The sequence below is a fragment of the Engystomops pustulosus genome, chromosome 3 (genome assembly GCF_040894005.1).
Source record: "Engystomops pustulosus chromosome 3, aEngPut4.maternal, whole genome shotgun sequence".
Taxonomy (NCBI): Eukaryota; Metazoa; Chordata; class Amphibia; order Anura; family Leptodactylidae; genus Engystomops; species Engystomops pustulosus.
In genome coordinates this window covers 61,084,713-61,108,565 of record NC_092413.1, presented here as the reverse complement: position 1 = coordinate 61,108,565, position 23,853 = coordinate 61,084,713, and the positions used below count along the sequence as shown (strand labels likewise).

The 23,853-nt window shown below is 47.1% G+C and overlaps 1 protein-coding gene across 8 annotated transcripts in view; it reads right to left on the bottom strand.

Moving 5' to 3' along the window:
* Nucleotides 1-6,840: 6,840 nt before the first annotated feature.
* The window catches only part of ADGB (androglobin), a 261,865-nt gene continuing 244,852 nt past the window's right edge, over nt 6,841-23,853 (bottom strand). For all 8 annotated transcript variants that reach the window (XM_072140923.1, XM_072140925.1, XM_072140926.1 and 5 more), the window contains one exon: nt 6,841-7,138. In XM_072140923.1, the coding sequence (XP_071997024.1) occupies nt 6,962-7,138 (177 nt within the window). In that variant the 3' untranslated portion in view covers nt 6,841-6,961. The remainder of the gene's footprint in view (nt 7,139-23,853) is intronic.

The following is a 23,853-nucleotide window of genomic DNA, read 5'->3' as shown; positions in this document are numbered from 1 at the left end:
TGACTTTCCCAATCGGGACTAAAAATGACCACATCATCGAGGTAGGCAGCTGAATAATCACGATGTGGACGCAGAATCAAGTCCATCAACCTCTGAAAAGTCGCAGGTGCTCCATGTAACCCGAATGGCATCACTACATACTGGAATAACCCCTCAGGGGTGGAGAATGCAGTTTTCTCTTTAGCCTCATCAGTAAGGGAAATCTGCCAGTAGCCCTTTGTGAGATCGAGGGTGGTTATGTACCTGGCATTACCCATCTTTTCAATCAGCTCATCTACCCTGGGCATAGGATAAGCATCGAACTTGGAGATCTCATTCAACCTTCTGAAATCGTTACAGAACCTCCAAGTTCCATTGGGCTTTGGGATTAGCACAATCGGACTGGACCATTCACTCTGTGAAACTTCAATCACTCCTAGGTCAAGCATACGTTTCACCTCAGCCGACACTGCCTCTCTGCGTGCTTCTGGTATCCTATAGGGCTTGAGGTTTACTCTGCTTCTAGGCCCAGTTTCAATGTGATGACGGATGAGGTGTGTACGCCCTGGAAGGTCAGAAAACTTGTCTTTGTTTCTCTGCAAAAACTCCTTAGCCTCCTGTTTCTGTGACCCTGATAGGGTATCACCAACCTTGACCGAAGGGATTGGTTGTGACCAATTATTACCAGGATTTGTTGCCACCAAGGATTCCCTGTCTTTCCAGGATTTGATCAAGTTTATGTGATAAACTTGGAAAGGCTTCCTTCTACCTGGTTGGTGCACCTTATAGTTTACCTCACTGACCTTTTCAACAATTTCACAGGGACCTTGCCACTTCGCTAGGAATTTACTCTCTATAGTGGGAACTAGTATGAGAACCCTGTCACCTGGGTTAAATGTCCTGATTCTCGCAGAACGGTTGTAAATTCTACTTTGGCTCTCTTGCGCCCTCTGGAGGTGTTCCCTTACTAGGGGCATTACCGTGGCTATACGGTCCTGCATTTGTGCTACATGTTCGATAACACTTTTGAATGGGGTGGACTCACTCTCCCATGTCTCCTTTGCAATATCTAATAGACCCCTAGGGTGACGACCATAGACCAACTCAAAGGGAGAGAACCCTGTGGACGCTTGGGGAACTTCCCTCACAGCAAACATCAGGTAAGGTAACAAGTGATCCCAATCACGACCATCTTTTTCTACCACTTTCTTCAACATATGTTTGAGGGTTTTATTAAACCTCTCCACCAATCCGTCTGTCTGGGGGTGATATACAGAGGTGCGTATAGGTGTGATTTTAAATAGCTTACATAGCTCCTTCATCACCTTGGACATAAAGGGCGTACCTTGGTCCGTCAGGATTTCTTTGGGAATCCCAGTCCTAGAGAACATATAAAACATCTCCCGGGCAATTGTTTTAGCGGTAGTGTTTCTTAAGGGCACAGCCTCCGGATAGCGGGTCGCATAGTCTAAGACAACCAAAATGTACTGGTGTCCTCTAGCCGATTTTACAATGGGACCCACTAAATCCATGGCAATACGCTCAAAAGGCACCTCTATAATGGGGAGCGACACCAAAGGACTACGAAAATGAGACACTGGGGCGCTAAGCTGACATGTGGGGCATGACTCGCAGTATTTTTTAATGTCATCATAAATTGCAGGCCAATAAAACCTCTGGAGGACTCTCTCCCGCGTTTTTTCAGTCCCCAAATGTCCCCCAAGAACATGGTTATGTGCCATGTCAAGCACCTGACGCCGGTACGGCTTAGGGACCAGAAGCTGTTCCACAAGTTCATCATTAATTTTAGTGACTCTATAGAAGAAATCATTAGTCACGGAAAAATGTGGAAATTTATTCTCAGCATCTGGTTCCTGAGGTACCCCATTCAAAACAGTAACCTGCTCTCTCGCATTTTTAAGAGTGGGGTCCTGCATTTGTGCAGTCCCAAAATTAACCCTAGACACCTCTAAGTCGGGTATATTTTGCTCAGTGGGAGGAGCTTCCTCCTCCTCTCCAGCCAGGACCTGTAAAGGAAAAGCATCACTTTCATCCTGCACAGTTTTATCATTTACAGTGGGTAATGCAACCTCCTTAGGGTTATTCTCACTCCTTTCGGGGGTTTTTCTTTTTCCCCATAAAGCCCAAAACAACGGAAAGTCTCGTCCCAATATTACATTATGCATGAGGTTTTTAACCACACCCACTTCAAACTGTACGGAGCCTAGTTCAGTCCCGACTTTAGCCAGCACTATAGGGTAAACTTTTGTATCACCATGTATGCAAACCACACTCATGTGTTTTTTTGACCCAAAGTTCCCAGCCACCAGGCTGGCATGCACCAAGGTTACAAGGCTTCCTGAGTCCAGCAACGCCTTAACAGGGAAGTCATTAATGGTAATGTTGCAGACTTGCGGTTCAGTCTCTAGTCCAGGAACTGCAACACAAGATGGTTCCGCAAATAGCGACTGACGCCGGCTAGCGTCACACTCCATTGGCTCAGAGGTAAGGGGGCAATGGGCAGACACGTGTCCCACCTCATGGCATCTCCAGCACTGGATAGGGCCTGGTCTCCCTGGCAGGGAGTCCTTTTTAGGGCCACTTGGCCACCCGGGTCCAACGCCAGTCTTTTGCCCCTGAGATACCTCTTGAGCCCTTTTCCCTCGATCAGCACCCCTCCACACTCCCCCAATCGATGGAAGTCTCTTACCAGCTGAGGGCACCGACCTGGCACTCCGGGTAGGGGAAGAAGCTGCAGGAACATCACGGAGGTAGTCCTCAGTCGCTTGGAACCTCTCCACAAGGTTGACAAGCTCGTCTGCATTCTTAGGATCACCTTGTCCCACCCAGCGTTGCAGGTCAGCAGGCAGTGCTCGGAGGTAGCGATCCATCACGACCCTCTCTAGGATCTGCGCAGGAGTAGAGATGTCTGGCTCCAACCACTTTCTTGCCAAGTGGATCAGGTCATACATCTGGGACCTCGCAGATTTGTCCAGACTGTAGTTCCAGTTGCGTACCCTCCGGGCACGGACAGCAGCGGTAACTCCTAGTCGGGCAAGTATCTCTGTTTTTAGCCGAGTATAGTCCTTGACCTCCTGCTCACTGAGGTCATAGTAGGCCTTTTGAGGTTCACCTGTTAAATAGGGCGCAATGACCTCTGCCCACTCAGCAGCTGGTAACTTCTCTCGCTCAGCCACACGCTCAAAGACAGTTAGGTAGGCCTCAACATCGTCCTCAGCAGTCATCTTTTGCAGCGCTCGCTGCACAGCCCGTCTCACATAAAAAGTCTCTGGAGCGGCTGTTACCGCTGGCTGTGGATTAGCCTCTGCAGACGCCTCTTGCTTAGCTATCAGGAGCTCGATGAGTTTTTGTTGTTGAGCCATTGCTTGTTCATGGCGCAGGTTAGCCGCTGTCTGAGCCTGCTGCTGTTGCAAATTCACTTGCATAAACTGCTTCCATATCTCCTCCATGGCGCTTGTCTGTTTTTGGAGTGAAGTAGCAGTCTTCACCCAGGACATAAGCAGCTGTAGCCAAGTTGATACACACCGTTGCCCCTAGCAACCGTTTTGCCCGCTCCGCAGCACCAATTGTAGGGATCTTCCCGGGGGATGGTGTGTTAGGACACAGTTCACAGCAGACGTAGATGTATAAAAGATAAACTTGGCGTTTATTTTTAGCATAAACAGTCCAGCAAACATAAATACAGCAGCACCGTGCTTTTAAAGAAATTCAAACAAAAGACCTACCCGTCTGGGCGCTTACTAACAGGTTGTCTCGCCTATCTGACACTCACAAACACAGCGTCTTTAGCCTGGATATCGCAGGGTGAGTTTAGCTCCCGCAGTGGCTGCCTTCGCCACCTCCTCCAAACCCACATAGGCTGTTTAGTGGCTGAGAGGGGGAGGTGGACCTGTAAGCTTTGGAAAGCTTTTACCTTCACAGGCTGATTAGGAGCAGAGCTCACCTGATCCAAAACCCGAACTGGATCGAGGGGAGGGAGTGGCAAGTCCCACTACCAAACCTACCTGCCACTCCCTGTAAATCCAGGCCCGGTAAGATTAAACAACAACTCAGCAGCATAATATTGCTGAGCAACAGGTCAATCCTGGACTTACCATCTCACACTACGTAGCAACCTAGGTGAGATGTACACCCCCTCGAGCACTTCTCCAGTGAGATGTCTACAATATATATATATATATATATATGTATACGCATATATTTAAATGTGCATATATATATATATATATATATATATATATATATATGCTTATATAAATATATGCATGTATAAATACAGTATTTGCTTCTATACATTTATACACAGTATATACACAGTACATGCATATATACACAGTAAATGCATATATACACATATACATAGTATTAAAACATATACACAGTATTTACATATACAAGCTACATTCATACACATGTATGGGGGACGTATGTATGGCCGATATACACTCACCGGCCACTTTATTAGGTACACCATGCTAGTAACGGGTTGGACCCCCTTTTGCCTTCAGAACTGCCTCAATTCTTCGTGGCATAGATTCAACAAGGTGCTGGAAGCATTCCTCAGAGATTTTGGTCCATATTGACATGATGGCATCACACAGTTGCTGCAGAATTGTCGGCTGCACATCCATGATCTCCCGTTCCACCACATCCCAAAGATGCTCTATTGGATTGAGATCTGGTGACTGTGGATTCCATTTGAGTACAGTGAACTCATTGTGATGTTCAAGAAACCAGTCTGAGATGATTCCAGCTTTATGACATGGCGCATTATCCTGCTGAAAGTAGCCATCAGATGTTGGGTACATTGTGGTCATAAAGGGATGAACATGGTCAGCAACAATACTCAGGTAGGCTGTGGCGTTGCAACGATGCTCAATTGGTACCAAGGGGCCCAAAGAGTGCCAAGAAAATATTCCCCACACCATGACACCACCACCACCAGCCTGAACCATTGATACAAGGCAGGATGGATCTATGCTTTCATGTTGTTGACGCCAAATTCTGACCCTACCATCCGAATGTCGCAGCAGAAATCGAGACTCATCAGACCAGGCAACGTTTTTCCAATCTTCTACTGTCCAATTTCGATGAGCTTGTGCAGATTGTAGCCTCAGTTTCCTGTTCTTAGCTGAAAGGAGTGGCACCCGGTGTGGTCTTCTGCTGCTGTAGCCCATCTGCCTCAAAGTTCGACGTATTGTGCGTTCAGAGATGCTCTTCTGCCTACCTTGGTTGTAACGGGTGGCGATTTGAGTCACAGTTGCCTTTCTATCAGCTCGAACCAGTCTGCCCATTCTCCTCTGACCTCTGGCATCAACAAGGCATTTCCGCCCACAGAACTGCCGCGCAATCAATGTTTCTCTGTAAACTCTAGAGATGGTTGTGCGTGAAAATCCCAGTAGATCAGCAGTTTCTGAAATACTCAGACCAGCCCTTCTGGCACCAACAACCATGCCACGTTCAAAGGCACTCAAATCACCTTTCTTCCCCATACTGATGCTCGGTTTAAACTGCAGGAGATTGTCTTGACCATGTCTACATGCCTAAATGTACTGAGTTGCCGCCATGTGATTGGCTGATTAGAAATTAAATGTTAACGAGCCGTTGGACAGGTGTACCTAATAAAGTGGCCGGTGAGTGTACATCCCCCATACATTTCTATGGGCTCACGGTCCTGTACATGTGAGGCACCGTACCGCTCCATAGCAAGGTAGAACATGTCCTATACTTCTACGTAATACAGCGTTGTGCGCTGTATCTTCCTACGGAGGGGGGTGGGGGTGAGCAGCGCTCATCCCCTGCTCCTCTCCGCAGCGCCGATGTATGCCCATAGTACTACGGTACAGCGGTAATACATTGTGTGAATGTAGCCTTACACAGTATATTATATATTATATATACACACACACACACACATATATATATACATATATAAATACATATATACACACAGATCTGTTTATACTTACCTTTTATGAAGTTTGGGGGCTGTACGGGTGACCACCCAGCCGTAGCGTCATGCAGGTGTTCAGGTGGGTGTCCGGTGGCATTCAGACGGCGGGAGGGGGGGGGGGGTTGGGCGCGAGCAGGGGGGGTGAACCGGGGGGGGGGGGGGGTTGGCGTGAGTGGGGGGGGGGGAAACGGGGGGGCGAGCGGGGGGGGGGGTTGGCTGAGTGTCAACTGTGCCCCCTGCAGGGAGATGAGCTGGTCAGAGAGGTGGCGAGTGGGCGGGTCGGAGAGGTGGCGAGTGGCCGGGACACAGAGGAAGGCAGGCACCCGGCAGTGCACCTCTGGACCACTTACCCCCGACCATGGCAATGCAGGGAGTGGGACCGTGCATCCCCGGGCCCCTAAACCTCACGCTACGGCTGCTTCGGCGGTAGTTACGCCACTGAATGCAACGACACGAGGTGAGCGCACACACAATAGAGCACATTTATCACAACCACTGGCACTTTTGTGAAACATGGAAATTACTTGGCAAGCTGAATGGAGCTGGAATTAGCCTGGGCACAGAGCTGGATTTTATTAGAGGCCAGAGCCTCTTAGTAAATCTGGTGCGTCATGTGCTGGCATGGGGAATGCACAATTTACCAGCTCTTAATAAATACCCAATCAGCATGATGTAAAATTGCTCCATAATACTGTGCTCCATAATACAAGGAAACCAGAGGGCCAGAAAGCGACTCTCTCCCCTTATAATGAAAAGTCAATACCACTGCTAAATCAATAAACAACAAATTAGGGATGGCTTCAATATTGACGAAGATAATTCAAAAGCATTTATAGATACCATTCGAATATTCTCACTTATGTAAAGTACATGAGACATGCAGGCTTTGTAACTAAATATTTATTCTGCACATTTAATGATCATCTGGTTACAAAGCTGTGAATTGTATTGTGAGCATTAGCAGGAGTTACAGTTATTTATGTTAAAACATCTGAAAGGAAAGAGGAGTTATTTCTTTTTTCCACTTTTCCTTTTCTGAGCTGATGGAGTTTTCTTGTCTTCTAAGTGACTAGTGTCATCTTCTGCTGCATGAACTTCCTGCTTTCTTTTTTCAGCTTCTAGCAATTTACTTCTGTATGCATCCTGTGCAAGGAGAATCTGCTCCCTTGCTCTGTCAAGGGATATCTGCAATTAAATGAAAAATAGATTTTCATCTATTAAAGGAGGTGTCCACGATTTAAAAAAAAAAAGTTATATATGGCTTGAGGGACCTAAAAAACTATTAACCACTTATACTCACCTCCTCCGGTGCTCCTGGCCCCCTAATGCCTTCCCTTACTAGCAGGTCTCTGTTTAATGAGGCGATGATACCGTCCAGACTGCTACAGCATGAGCTTTAGGCTATATCGCTGCCAACCTCTCTAAAAAGAGACCTGATGTGGGGGGGCTGATCCCAGCGAAAGATTGAAGAGCATTATGCAGCCAACACCTTCTTCATACAAGGATAATGAAAGACTGGCACAAGTAAACATGGTAAATATCACAATTTTAACCTGTTGGCGCTCAGCATCTCATATATCGGACACAGCGCAGATGCAGGTTCAGCTCACGGGGTTCTGGCTATAACTAATAGCCACACCCCAGTGTAACACCGTGGTCAACACGGCCATGGCATTTAGCATATGCATAGGCTGATACTGCTAATACCCTGCAATACATTAGTATTGCAGAGTATTATCATGAACAAGCAATCAGGTGATTGGTTGTTCATGTCCTATGGTGGAAATAGTCAAAAAGTAAAAAAAAAGGTTATTCAATAAAAAATAAATTAATAAATCAATAAAAATGCCCACAATCCCAGTAACAAATAAAGAGACATATAACGCTAAAAAGTCTAAATCAAATCGGCCCCAAAACCGAAAATTTTATAGCCTACAAAAGGGGCCAATGAGGAAACTAAAATCCTGGCAGCTGCAGGACACTCCTTTCCTTCTGCGCCTCGCTGTGCGCCCATAAAACAAGTAACGGCCACATCTGGGGGGTCCCTATACTCGGAAGAAATTGCATAACAAATTGTAAGATAAGTTTTCTCTTTTTATCTTTTGGAAATGTGTAAATTTTATGGCTAAATAAACGTATAACTGACACAATTTGACCATTCTAAATTTCACCTCAATTTTGTTGTAATTACTATGAAGATCTCAAGGGGTTAACAATCTTCATATAGCTGTTTCTGAGAGTTTGAGGGGTGCAGATCTGAAAATGGGTTGTTATATAGGGGGGTTTTGATGTTAAATATCTAAAATTACAATCAAAACTGTATTTATCCCCAAAATGGTCAATTCTGAAAATACAGAAAACCAATATTCGATTTGTAAGTCATGTGACATCAAAATAAATTATCCAGACATTTCAAAAATGATGAAAATATTAAGTAGACATATGGGAAATGTTATTCAACAACTTATTTAGGTGGTAAATCTATCTGCCTGAAAACGCAATGATTTTGAATTCCGAAAAATGTAAAATGGCTTCGTCCTTAAGGAGTTAATATAAATTTATATATTACTACCTAAAAGTATGAAGGTCAAAGCAGAAAAACGGGGTCAAATAGATAGACGCGCTACATCCAAATGAGAGTGATAATGGTTTTTATTGGTAGTGTGACAACGCGTTTCAAAACCGTAACGGCGTCTTCATCAGGTCAAAATTGTAAATTACATGGCAAGAGAAAAAAACAAAGACAAAAACAATACTTAACATAACATAATTATTATAATTAGTAGGATTAGTATAAAAATATTTACTAAGGGCTCGATTTGCGTTTTCCCGACATGTTACCCGAATATTTCCGATTTGCGCCAATTTTCCCTGAATTGCCCCGGGATTTTGGAGGACGCGATCAGATTGTGGCGCATCGGCGCTGGCATGCACGCGACGGAAATCGGGGGGCGTGGCCATTGGAAAACCAGACGGATTCGGAAAAACCGCCGTATTTAAAAAAAAAAAAAAATTGGTCGCATGGGCCATACTCATCCACACTACGATGAAGACGATGAACTCCGGGGCACCTCAGCGGACTTCGGCGCAGCAGCGACACTTGGTGGACATCGGGCACAGGACCTTCATGAATCGCCGGAAGACCCGAACGCTCGTCGGAGAAGCCGCCGCTGGAACGCGAATGGACCGGGTAAGTAAATGTGCCCCAATATGTAGGCATGATTAGTATTAGTTAAAAATACATATATAAACATACATATAGTTATAATTGATTGAGTGGTTGGGGTTGCATAAATATAAATATATAAATGCATAAATGTAAACAAATACCCACCAGGCGCAGGTTCCAGAAACTGCGCCAACGAGAATCCTATTGGATCTACAGACTGGATACCCTCTCACCTGCAGGTTTGAACGACATGGTCGAAACATCCTTCTAACTCCGATTCCACTCCAGTACCCTCGGATTCCATTGGGGACCCATCCTGATCCTTCCACCAACCGGATGACATCCCGCGGGATCTATCCATGTATTTACACACCACTGATATATGTATATGGCCTATATGTCCTAGGCAGAATATATGTACATTATATGATTCTATGCATTTCATGTTTTAATGAATGTTTTATTGAATGAATTAACCAATTGATTTTTGTTTTTGTATGTTTATTTGTATCTTCATCCTAGTACTATTTGACTAATTATTTTAACCATTTTGTCACGGGTGGACCCGTGCCTCTCGCCCCCCGCAGGCACCGCGCCAGCGCGTCTCACCTCTCCCTGCTCCTGAGTCCAGGCCTCGCTCCGTGTGCGCACGGTCCCGCGCCTTAGGGCGCGCGCGCAGCACTTCTAAGAAATTTAAAGGGCCAGCGCGTCATTGATTGGCGCTGGTCATTTCCCATGAGGCTATTTATATCTAACTAACCCTGCCGGATCTTTGTGCCTCACAGCCTTAGAGAAAGCTCTGTTGCGATTTGCCTGCTTTCCAGTGTCTTCTGCGTTCCAGTGTCTCCTGCGTTCCAGTGTCTACTGCGTTCCTGTGTCTACTGCGTACCTGACTTCCTCCGTGTTCCTGTGTTACCTGACCTCCTCCGTGTTCCCGTGTACCAGTGTTCCTCCGTGTTGCTGTCGTGTGTGCTGTGTTCCCGTACCCTTCTGCTTGGACCTCCTGTTGCTGACCCCGGATTGGACTCTGATGTTGTATCTCTGCTGCCTGCCCTGATCCTGTGCCTGGACTGTGACCTCGAGCTTGACTGCTGTTTCTGTACCTCAACCTTGGCCGCCACTGCAGACAAGTCACGCCTGAGGAACGACCTGGTGGTACCACCCGCAGCTTGTCTAACCCGCTTTGCGGCGGGCTCTGGTGATAACCGGGTACCACTTAGACTCTGGTCCCAGGTAGTGGCTTGAGTCATCATCAGTGGTCCAGAGGATCCACATCCCGTAAGCCTGACACATTTCATTCATCATTATTCCACCCCACATGCGCATCTGTTACAGTTAGGCAGCTATATCTGTATGCACTTGAATGCAGTTATGTATTTATATGTAAATTTATTTATTTAATTACTTATTTATTTAATTATTCCTCTAAACCCCTCCATTCAGGTATCTCTAGAGTCATTCATCCAATTCTATGTATTTCATGTTTTTAATGAAATTAACTAATTCATTGTTTTTATATTTATATTTTTATTGTATTTTTATCTTCTTCCCATTACCATTTTACTAATTATTTCAGGCATTTCATTCATCATTAGGCAGCCATATCTGTATGCACTTGTAGGCAATTATATATCTGTATGTATCTTTATTTATTTATTCATTCAGTTAATTATTCCTTTAAACACCTCCATTCAATTAGTTTCGATCCACTCTCCTACAATTCTACATAATTATGCATCCACAATACATTCCACATAACGAATTAATCATGGATACATATCATTCCCCCTTCATTGCACATCGCTACACACATATTGATATCCTCATTCTTCTCCCCAGTTCCTTCCCCGAGGCCAGCGCCTGTGCACTGCCTCCTGCTCATCTTCCCCCACTGTCAATAAATACCGCGTCTCCCTTGGCGTGCGCTCTGTCCTCCCACGCCAACACCAATGTGCAGGCCGTCTCTCACGACACCTGGACGCTACGGTGAGTCCCCTTCCGTGCCACACATAATAAACCTCCTCCCTTCTCTCCCCTTTCCTTATATACCCCCTTCTAACACCTATCTCTTTATCCCCCTCAGGCTGGACACCAGGCAGCATTATTCTGCCACTTACCCGGCAGGAGAATCATCCCCCTCCTGCAGGTACCCTCTATCACACGACATACTATATACCAAATTAGACTACAGCTTCATCTCTGTTACTCTGCATACCATTTATTCCTTTATTCCTCTATTAATTGTTTAATTGACTGATCCTCATTTATTTATTTATTTAATGGACTGATCCTCATTTATTCATGTATTTATTTATTTACATTTATGCATTTATGTATTTATATCTATGCAACCCCAACCACTCAATCAATTATAACTATATGTATGTTTATATATGTATTTTTAACGAATACTAATCATGTCTACATATTATGTTTTTTATACTAACCCTACTAACCCTACTAATTATGTTATGTTAAGTATTGTTTTTGTCTTTGTCTTTTGCCATGTAATTCACATAGTTTTTTTGACCTGATGAAGAGGCCGTTATGGTTTCGAAACGCGTTGTCACACTACCAATAAAAACCATTATCACTCTCATTTGGATGTAGCGCCTCTATCTATTTGACCCTGTTTTTCTGCTTTAACCTTCATATTCTATCTGGACCACGGTCCCGCTCCAGGGCCCAACGCTGCAACTCCACTACATCACCCTTTAAGAAACCCCTCTCCTGTGGTTGTACACACACTCCTTTGGCGCCTGGCTCAAAAAAAATCCCTTCATTTTTACCTCAAACTTACTTAAAAGTATATATTTGTTTGGTTTCAAACTTCATGCAATGTATGTGTCTGAGACGTAATTCATATATGTCGGAAACAGGGGAGTCGCTAGGTCAAAAGATCCGGGGCTCGTGCCCTGGATCTTTTGGCCGGAGCCCCGGATCTCCAAGGTCAGCAGGACATTTGTCCCACTGCCCGGGCACAGAGCCGGATTATAGGCGGGGCTCCCGGGGCTCTAGCCCCGGGGCCCCCACCATCTTGCTCCCACAGGGGCCCCCACAAGATGACAATGACTGACACTGTCAGACAGATATTTGTATACTTTAAGCGCGCCGTGCGCTGTTAGTGATATGGGAGAGTGGGGCGGTGCCGCAGCACATCGTTCTGAGGGCGTAGGGAGGGGCTTGCGTGAGCTCCCTGTGTGCTCAGCGCTGGCCGCTCTGCTGCAAGCCCTATACAGATACAGTCAGCTGTAAGCTGACTGTGTGGCTGGAGAAATGGTCAGCAGCGCTGGTGCAGGGCATTGCTCCACCTCAGAGAGTCAGCGCAAAGGCAACACACCCGGGGCACAGACGTCTCCTCCGGTAACTTTATCCTCCCTCCTCCGGGGTCTGAAGTGTAGAGCATGTGATCACGTGATGTCACTGGAGGGGGCGGAGCCTCGCGGGAAAAGCAGGAAGTAGCAGGAACAAGCTGCCATGTGTGACTACAGTAGAAGAGAAACTTCCAATGAACTGTGTTATCCATGTGTATGGAGGTGAGGGCCTGACAGGACAGGAACAAGACTTGTATGTCATGGAGCTCTATGGCTGGTGAAGACTGTGGTGTATAGGACTGTGTGTCTGGGGGTGAATGAGGTGTATATTACATGGGACTGCGTGTCTGGGGGTGAATGAGGTGTATATTACATGGGACTGCGTGTCTGGGGGTGAATGAGGTGTATATTACATGGGACTGCGTGTCTGGGGGTGAATGAGGTGTATATTACATGGGACTGCGTGTCTGGGGGTGAGTGAGGTGTATGTTACATAGGACTGCGTGTCTGGGGGTGAATGAGGTGTATGTTACATGGGGCTGCGTGTATGGGGGTGAATGAGGTGTATGTTACATGGGGCTGCGTGTCTGGGGGTGAGTGAGGTGTATATTACATGGGGCTGCGTGTCTGGGGGTGAATGAGGTGTATGTTACATGGGGCTGCGTGTCTGGGGGTGAATGAGGTGTATATTACATGGGGCTGCGTGTCTGGGGGTGAATGAGGTGTATGTTACATGGGGCTGCGTGTATGGGGGTGAGTGAGGTGTATATTACATGGGGTTGTGTGTATGGGGGTGAGTGAGGTGTATATTGCATGGGACTGTGTGTCTGTGGGTGAATGAGGTGTATGTTACATGGGACTGTGTGTCTGGGGGTGAATGAGGTGTATATTACATGGGACTGCGTGTCTGGGGGTGAGTGAGGTGTATGTTACATGGGACTGCGTGTCTGGGGGTGAGTGAGGTGTATGTTACATGGAGCTGCGTGTCTGGGGGTGAATGAGGTGTATGTTACATGGGGCTGCGTGTCTGGGGGTGAATGAGGTGTATGTTACATGGGGCTGCATGTTTTGTGCGGACTGAAGTGTATGGAGATGTGGTACTGGGGGGCTCGGCGGCTGTATGTGGGTGTAGCACTGGGGATAGTCAATAATGAGCAAGAGGATGTGTATGTTACATTAAGTGGGGGCCTCCACCAGACTTTGCGCCCAGGGGCCCCCACCAAGCTTAATCCGGCCCTGCCCGGGCATCCTCTCTCATCTTGATCTGTGTCCTCACGACATAGATCGTGATGAGAAGCTGCACAGTGTACACTGCTTTCCCTGCAGGACCTGTGATGATGTAACGATCACATGACCTGCAGGGGGAAGCAGTGCACAGAGCTGCACGGAGGTGAGAGGGAGAACATAGGGGGATGTATTGGAAGCACATTACAGGGGGATCTGTGTGGGGCACATTACAGGGGGGCTGTGTGGGGCACATTACAGGGGGGCTGTGTGGGGCACATTACAGAGGTATACATGTGGGGCTCATTACAGGGGGATCAGTGTGGGGCACATTACAGGGGGATCTGTGTGGGGCACATTACAGGGGGATCCGTGTGGGGCACATTACAGGGGGATCCGTGTGGGGCACATTACAGGGGGATCCGTGTGGGGCACATTACAGGGGGATCCGTGTGGGGCACATTACAGGGGGATCCGTGTGGGGCACATTACAGGGGGATCCGTGTGGGGCACATTACAGGGGGATCCGTGTGGGGCACATTACAGGGGGATCCGTGTGGGGCACATTACAAGGGGATCCGAGTGGGCACATTACCGGGGGATCCGTGAGGGGACATTACCGGGGGATCAGGGTGGGGGACATTACAGGGGGATTATTGTAGGGCACATTAGAGTAGATCAGTGTGGGGCACATTACAGGGGGATCTGTGTGGGGCACATTACTGGGGGACATTACAGGGGGGCTGTGTGTGGGGCACATTACAGAGGGGCAGTGTGGGGGGACATTACAAGGGGGCTGTGTGTGTGGGGCATTACTGAGGACATTACAAGGGGGCTTGTGTGGGGGACATTACTGGGGGACTGTGTGGGGGACATTACTGAGGGGATGTGTGGGTGATATTACTGAGGGGATGTGTGGGTGAAATTACTGAGGGGATGTGTGGGTGACATTACTTGGGGAGGACTTGTGGGGGACATTACTGGAGGACTGTGTGGGGGACATTACTGGAGGACTGTGTAGGGACATTATTAGGGGATTGTGTGGAAGACATTACTGAAGGACTGTGTGGAAGACATTACTGAAGGATTGTGTGGAAGACATTACTGAAGGACTGTGTGGAAGACATTACTGAAGGACTGTGTGGAAGACATTACTGAAGGATTGTGTGGAAGACATTACTGAAGGACTGTGTGGAAGACATTACTGAAGGACTGTGTGGAAGACATTACTGAAAGACTGTGTGGCAGACATTACTGAAGGACTGTGTGGCAGACATTACTGAAGGACTGTGTGGCAGACATTACTGAAGGACTGTGTGGCAGACATTACTGAAGGACTGTGTGGCAGACATTACTGAAGGACTGTGTGGCAGACATTACTGAAGGACTGTGTGGAAGACATTACTGAAGGACTGTGTGGAAGACATTACTGAAGGACTGTGTGGAAGACATTACTGAAGGACTGTGTGGAAGACATTACTGAAGGACTGTGTGGCAGACATTACTGAAGGACTATGTGGCAGACATTACTGAAGGACTGTGTGGCAGACATTACTGAAGGACTGTGTGGCAGACATTACTGAAGGACTATGTGGCAGACATTACTGAAGGACTGTGTGGCAGACATTACTGAAGGACTGTGTGGCAGACATTACTGAAGGACTGTGTGGCAGACATTACTGAAGGACTGTGTGGAAGACATTACTGAAGGACTGTGTGGAAGACATTACTGAAGGACTGTGTGGAAGACATTACTGAAGGACTGTGTGGAAGACATTACTGAAGGACTGTGTGGAAGACATTACTGAAGGACTGTGTGGAAGACATTACTGAAGGACTGTGTGGAAGACATTACTGAAGGACTGTGTGGAAGACATTACTGAAGGACTGTGTGGAAGACATTACTGAAGGACTGTGTGGAAGACATTACTGAAGGACTGTGTGGAAGACATTACTGAAGGACTGTGTGGAAGACATTACTAGGGGCTGTGTGTGGGGACATTACTGGAGGACTGTGTGGGGGACATTACTGCGAGGATGTGTGGGTGTCATTACTTGGGGGGGATGTGTGGGGGACATTACTGGGGGATGAGTGGGTGACATTACTTGGGGGGATGTGTGGGGGACATTTGCCTGTTGGAGGACTCTGTGGGGGACATTACTGGGGAGATGTGTATGGGACATTACTGGGGGGATTTGTGGGGTACATTACTGTGGGCTGTGGGGACATTTCTTTGGGCGTGTTCACACATGACAGTAGGACGAGCCTAGGTTTGATCTCACATGAGTTTCCAGTGAAATGCATGTGATGAATAATGAGCGCCTGGTGTCTTGTATTTGTTTAAATGCAAACGTGAAAACACATCCTTACAGTATTTTGGGAGAGTGTTAGGGGCAACAGCAGAATTACACTGTCAGGGTGTAGTCACACGTTGCAGTTAAAACTGCATCACAGTCTTGAGGTGGTTTTAGGTGCTGTTTTGTTAATTTAACAAGCGAAAGACTTGTGTGAATTTGAGTTTGAAGGGGAAACCTGTTCCACAAATGTTGTTCCACTAAATAAACAAAACTGCAGCTAAAACCACCTCAAAACTGATTGCGATGCATTTTTAACTGCAACATGTGAACGCAACTTCGGAGAACCAAAATTTCAGGAAGAAGTCTGTGTGGTGAACTCCACAGGAAGGAGACGTGGTCATGCTGGGCCTAAGGGTGGTGGCACACGTGGTATTTTGAACCCGTTTTTAGTCTGTTTTTTGAAAACGCATTCGTTTTTTTCCTGTTTTTAATTAAGATAATTGGGAAAAACGGATGCTTTTTCAAAAAACACATCCATTTTTAACGAACTGAAAACGCACGACTAAAAATGGACAAAAAACGGGTTCAAAACGTCACGTGTGCCACCGCCCTAATAGTGAATTGGACATGACACCAGCAGTAGCTGCATGTAACAAGTAGGGATTTCCCAGGTGTTTCTGTAGCTGTATAGACCCTCATTAAAGTTGTTATTGGCACAACCAAATATGAGGGGTTATGTTCAGGAGCGGGCATTACTGAAAGTGCGATACACATGCATTGGTGCACGGATCTTTTACCACCATAGCAACGCCCCTGGCTGGAAACATAAGCTTTGAGCTATTGAATAGCAATTTCTGGACCATACATATAAAATGACATAGTACTTATATCCTTATATGTTAATTGTCCATAATAGCATATCATTGAACGGCTCAGTAAACGCCTATATTGCCTAGTTCGGCTTGGTTGTATATGTCCATATAATAGTTGGAGACAGTTATTTACATTCTGCTCCAAATACAGCAGAGATCAAAATATTGCAAAGATCGCAATGTCATTGAAACTCACTGTGATGTTGATATTATCAGTTATGGGCCATTGTTAATACAAGTCCTGTTGTAAGTTGCTTGGTGCCTACCGCCGCAGGGAGTAATTTTTCCAGTAGTGGAAATGCAATACATGCAACGATTAGTCTAACTAGCCTTTGTTGGTTAGACTGAATTCGCCTTTGCTTTTAGATGGAGAAATTGCCTTCAGCAAACATTAATATTTCTATGGATCTGCCAATACTGTATTTTCTGGAAGAAGCAACTAAAAACCTGAAATAAAATGGTGCCCTCAGTTTAAGTGTAATTGCCATGTGCAGGGTGTGCCAGATAATTGAAAACCGCTCTTCAAAAATCTGGCACACTCTGACCATTGGTGAGGCCTCACTAATAATGACTGTGCCCCCTGTATTTATATCCAAATTCATAACTTTTTTTGTTTTTCTGCTTACTGAGCGGTATGAGGGCTTGATTGCTTCCTAACACATTGTACTTCCTTGTGATGGTATTTCATATTCTATGCAAGTTACTGGGAAGTTGGAAGAAATTCTAAATGCAATGAAATTGTAGAAAGAATGCATCTGCAACAATTTTTTGTGGACACAGTTCTTGCAGTTTTCACTGTACTTAATTCATGTTTTAATAGATTTAAAAAAATGAAAACATCCTGTACAAAAAATATTGTACATCTGAATTTTGCACTATTTTGACGCCAATCAGTTTTTCTTACTTTGGCTTATGGACCAGTGTAAAGGTCATTTTTCTGGGGACATGATGACTTTTTCATTACTACCTTTTTTGGGGACTGTATGACAATTTTATACCTTTTTATTACTTTTTTATGTGTTGCAAAATGGCAACAAAGTGGTGTTTCAGATATTTGTGCGCTATTTTCCGTTACAGGGTTCACCAACTAGAATAACCGTTTTTATATATTGATAGATCAGGACTTTTGGGATGCGACTATACTAGAGATGAGCGAACATACTCGTCCGAGCTTGATGCTCGTTCGAGCATTAGCGTACTCGAAACTGCTCGTTGCTCGGACGAATACTTCGCCCGCTCGAGAAAATGGCATCTCCCGCCGTTTTGCTTTTTGGCGGCCAGAAACAGAGCCAATCACAAGCCAAGAGACTCTGCACTCCACCCAGCATGACGTGGTACCCTTACACGTCGATAGCAGTGGTTGGCTGGCCAGATCAGGTGACCCTGGAATAGACTAGCCCCTGCCTGCGCTGCTCGGATCATTCTGTGTCTGGATGCCGCTAGGGAGAGAGCTGCTGCTGGTCAGGGAAAGCGTTAGGGTGTTCTACTAGAATAGTGTTAGGCAGGAGTGATTCTACAAGAACCCAACAGCCCTTCTTAGGGCTACAATAACGTTATACTTTTTTTTTTTATTATTTGCTTGTGGCTGGGCTTGCTGGCACTAGTAGTGCAGCTAGTACCATATTGTGAGGAATTTGCAGGGGGACTTGCTACCGTTGTGTTTAGCTCTTAGTGACACACATATCCACCTCAAACACCGAAGTGGGACAATTTATTAGGGGTTTGAGTAGAATTAGGCAGAGTCTGCTGATTTTTTTTTTTTTTAGCTGTATTTCATTTTATAGCTCAAACTCATCTTGCAAAGCAGTGTGCTCTCATTGTAGGCTACAAAATAGCCATAGGAGAACCCCAACGGCTTACTTAGGCCTACAATAGCGTTATATTTTCCTTTTTTTTGTTTGCTTGTGGCTGGGCTTGCTGGCACTAGTAGTGCAGCTAGTACCATACTGTGAGGAATTTGCTGGGAGACCTGCGACCGTTGTGTTTAGCTCTTAGTGACATGCATATCCACCTCAAACACCGAAGTGGGACAATTTATTAGGGGTTTGAGTAGAATTAGGCAGAGTCTGCTGATTTTTTTTTTTTTTTTAGCTGTATTTCATTTTATAGCTCAAACTCATCTTGCAAAGCAGTGTGCTCTCATTGTAGGCTACAAAATAGCCATAGGAGAACCCCAACGGCTTACTTAGGCCTACAATAGCGTTAGATTTTCCTTTTTTTTGTTTGCTTGTGGCTGGGCTTGCTGGCACTAGTAGTGCAGCTAGTACCATACTGTGAGGAATTTGCTGGGAGACCTGCGACCGTTGTGTTTAGCTCTTAGCGACACACATATCCACCTCAAACACCGAAGTGGGACAATTTATTAGGGGTTTGAGGAGAATTAGGCAGAGTCTGCTGATTTTTTTTTTTTTTTACCTTTATTTCATTTTATAGCTCAAACTCATCTTGCAAAGCACAAAATCCAGTTGTGTGCTGTCAGTGTAGGTTAGAAACTAGCCATAGCAATAGGATAGCATCGTTTTGTTAAAAAAAATAAAAAAATAAAAAAATAAACACAAATTTTTTTTTTTTCAAGTTTACACTTTAATTTGGAAAATGTTTAACCCGAGGGCTAGGGGTAGAGGACGAGGGCGTGGACGTGGGCGTCCAACTACTGCAGGGGTCAGAGGCCGTGGTCCTGGGCGGGGTGAGGCACCACCTGCTGATGGGGGAGCAGGGGAACGCCGCAGAGGTACACTCCCTAGGTTCATCATGTCTCAAGTTACTGGGACTCGTGGTAGAGCACTGTTGAGGCCAGAACAGTGCGAAGAGGTGATGTCGTGGATTGCGGACAATGCTTCTAGCCATTTGTCCACCAGTCAGTCTTCCACGCAGTCCACCCATGTCACCGAAATCGGCACTCCTCCAGCTCCTCCACCTCAGCCTCCTTCCCCCCAGTCTGCCCCCTCCCACCAAAATTTGGCATTTGAACCGGCATACTCTGAGGAACTGCTTTCTGGACCCTTCCCACAGTCACAAACCACTTGTCCTGCTGCTGCTGAGCTATTTTCCGATGCCCAGGTTTTCCACCAGTCGCAGTCTGTGGGTGATGATGACATTATTCACGTAGTGGAAGAAGTGTGTAAAGAGGTGTCGGACGATGAGGAGACACGGTTGTCAGACAGTGGTGAAGTTGTTGTCAGGGCAGGAAGTCCGAGGGGGAAGCAGACTGAGGGATCGGTGGATGATGAGGTGACAGACCCAAGCTGGGTTGAGAGGCCGGGTGAACACAGTGCTTCTGAGACGGAGGTGAGTCCTATAGCAGAACAGGTTGGAAGAGGCAGTGGTGGGGCCAGACGGAGAGGCAGGGCCAGAGCTGGTGCATCAGCGCCAAATGTTGCCCGTAGTCAAGCTCCCGTGGCGAGGGCTAGATTTTCAGAAGTCTGGAGGTTCTTTAAAGAAACACCGGATGACCGACGAACTGTGGTGTGCAACCTTTGCCAAACCAGGATCAGCAGGGGTTCCACCACTACTAGCTTAACTACCACCAGTATGCGCAGGCATCTGAATGCTAAACACCCCACTCAATGGCACCAAGCCCATTCACCTCCGGCCGGGCACACCACTGCTCCTTCCCCTGTGTCATCTGCTAGTCAGCCCCCTGCCCAGGACCCCGGCCCAAACACCTCCCGTGCGAAAACCCCATCTTCGCCTCCACGATCCTCCACAGCATCCACCAGCGTTCAGCTCTCCATACCCCAGACGCTGGAGCGCAAAAGGAGGTATAGCGCAACCCACACGCCCAAGCCCTCAACGTCCACATCTCCAAGTTGCTTAGCCTGGAGATGCTGCCCTATAGGCTGGTAGAGACCGAGGCCTTTCGAAACCTGATGGCAGCGGCCGCCCCTCGGTATTCGGTCCCCAGCCGCCACTACTTTTCCCGATGTGCCGTCCCAGCCCTGCACAAGCACGTGTCAGAGAACATCCTCCGTGCCCTGACCAACGCCGTTTCTGACAAGGTCCACCTGACCACGGACACGTGGACGAGCGCTGCCGGGCAGGGCCACTATATATCGCTGACGGCACATTGGGTTGACTTGGTGGAGGCTGGGACCGAGTCTGACCCTGGGGCTGGTCATATGCTGCCGACGCCGAGGATTGCGGGGCCTACCTCGGTCCAGGTCTCAAAGGCCTACTATGCCTCCTCCTCCTCCCACCCCTACTCCACCTCCTCCTCTGAATTACCATCCGTGGGCATGGCGCCATCAGTCGGTAGCTCTAGGCACAGCAGCAGTGCCATCGCTAAGCGGCAGCAGGCGGTGCTCAAACTGCTGAGCCTAGGCGATAAAAGGCACACCGCCCAAGAGTTATTACAGGGCATCACGGCGCAGACTGATCTGTGGCTGGCACCGCTGAACCTGAAGCCAGGCATGGTTGTGTGTGACAACGGCCGTAACCTGGTGGCAGCTCTGCTACTCGGCAGACTGACACATGTGCCATGCCTGGCCCATGTGTTAAATCTCATAGTTCAGCGGTTCCTCAAGACATACCCCAATCTGTCTGATTTGCTCACGAAGGTGCGCCGCATCTGTGCGCATTTCAGGAAGTCCAGCACAGATGCTGCCACTCTCAGGGCAGCGCAGCGCCGCCTCCAACTGCCCGCTCACCGACTGTTGTGCGACGTGCCCACGAGGTGGAATTCAACACTAACCATGTTATCCAGAGTTTACCAGCAGCGCAGAGCGATTGTAGACTGCCAGATGTCAACTTCCACCAGAACTGGTAGTCAGGTCAGTCAGCTTCCTCAAGTCTACAATGAGGAGTGGACGTGGATGTCTGATATCTGTCAGGTGCTGAGTAACTTTGAGGAGTCAACACAGATGGTCAGTGGTGATGCCGCCATCATCAGCCTCACCATCCCGCTGCTTGGCCTGTTGAAAAACTCTCTGGTCAGCATGAAGTCGGAAGCTTTGCGCTCGTCACAAGAGACGGGGGAAGAAGATTCCCTTGTTGATAGCCAAAGCACCCTTAGGTCTGTTTTTCAGCGCATATCGGAGGAGGTGGAGGAGGATGAGGAGGAAGAGGAGGAGAATGTTGGCGAGACAGAAGAGGGGACCATTGTTCAGTCCTTCACTGTTCAGCATGTATGGGCAGAAGAAGAGGAGTTGGAGGAGGAGGAAATGGACAGTCAGGCCAGTGAGGGGAGTGAATTCTTGCGCGTTGGGACTCTGGCGCATATGGCAGATTTCATGCTAAGCTGCCTATCCCGTGACCCTCGCGTTCAAAGAATTTATTCCAGCACCGATTACTGGGTATTCACTCTCCTGGACCCACGGTACAAGCAAAATCTTTCCACTCTCATCCCTGGAGAGGAAAGGAGTGTGAGAATGCATGAATACCAGCAGGCCCTGGTGCACAAGCTGAAACAGTATTTCCCTTCTGACAGCGCTAGCGGCAGAGTGCGTACTTCTGCGGGACAAGTAGCGAGGGAGAGTAGGCGACCAGGCAGCTTGTCCAGCACTGGCAGGGGTACGCTTTACAAGGCCTTTGCCAGTTTTATGTCACCCCAGCAAGACACTGTCACCTGTCCCCAGTCTCGGCAGAGTAGGGCTGATCTTTACAGAAAGATGGTGAGGGAGTACGTAGCTGACCATACCATCGTCCTAAATGATCACACAGCTCCCTACAACTACTGGGTTTCAAAGCTGGACATATGGCACGAACTGGCGCTGTACGCCTTGGAGGTTTTTGCCTGCCCTGCCGCTAGCGTGTTGTCCTTGCGGGTTTTCAGTGCAGCTGGTGGCATCATCACCGATAAGCGTACACGCCTGTCGACTGACAGCGCTGACAGGCTGACGCTTATCATGATGAATAAAGCCTGGATTTCTCCGCATTTCCATTCTCCACCAGGTGAAAGAAGCTGAACCTGAATAATGTATGCACTCTTCCTCCTCATTGTCCTCCTTCTCCTCCTCTTTGAACACTAAAGCAGAGGAAACTGGCTATTTGTTTGCCAGGGCCAACTGGCTCTGGCTATAGTACTCTATGTATTTAATTTTTCTGGAGGGCCAACTACCCTGTCCTCTGTTTTAAACAATTTTTGGGAGTGCCACATACAGGCACTCAATCTATGTAATTTTTCTGGAGGACCAGCTACCTGCTCCTCTGGTTTGAAAACTTTTTTGGACTGCCACATACAGGCACTCAATCTATTTCATTTTTCTGGAGGGCCACCTACCTGCTCCTCTGGTTTGAAAACTTTTTTGGACTGCCACATACAGGCACTATCCAAATTAAATTGTCTCCATAGCAGCCTCCACACGTCGTCTTTTTAGCTGCCTTCACACGTTGTCTCCATTGCTACCTCCACACGTCATCGCCATAGCTGCCTCCAAAAGTAGTCCATATAGCTGCCTCCATACATGGTCCCCTTATCAAACGAGCTGTGTCAGGCAGAATTTTGGATTGTTTTCATGGCTTCCATGTTAACTTTGTCGCCACCCTGCTGTGTAATCCACAAAATATACTGGCAAACTTTTATCATTTACCAATATTATTTCAGCGCTTCTTGCGCATCTGTTTACATTCCCCTCACCCGCCAGAACCCAAACTTATAAGAACGCTACTACACTTGATCTTATACAAAAGGTTCTTAGAAGTGCTGTTTGGGGAGTAGCCTAGAGACAGGGGCTTGGATTGGCGAAAGCTCGCCTGGCAGCGGAGCGCCAGCTCCATCCCAAGATCCAACTAACATAGTTTTAACTGCAGCACCTTTAATCTACTACTAGTTCACTGCCTCCATACATGGTCCCCTTATCAAACGAGCTGTGTCAGCCAGAATTTTGGGTTGTTTTCATGGCTTCCTCATCAAACTTGTTAACTTTGTCGCCACCCTTCTGTGTAATCCACAAAATATACTGGCAAACTTTTATCATTTACCGATATTATTTGAGCGCTTCTTGCTCACCTCCTTTGGTTCCTCTCTGCCACCCATTGGTTTTAAGCCTGAGTCCATTTGGGGTATGTTGCCAAGACACTCTCTAG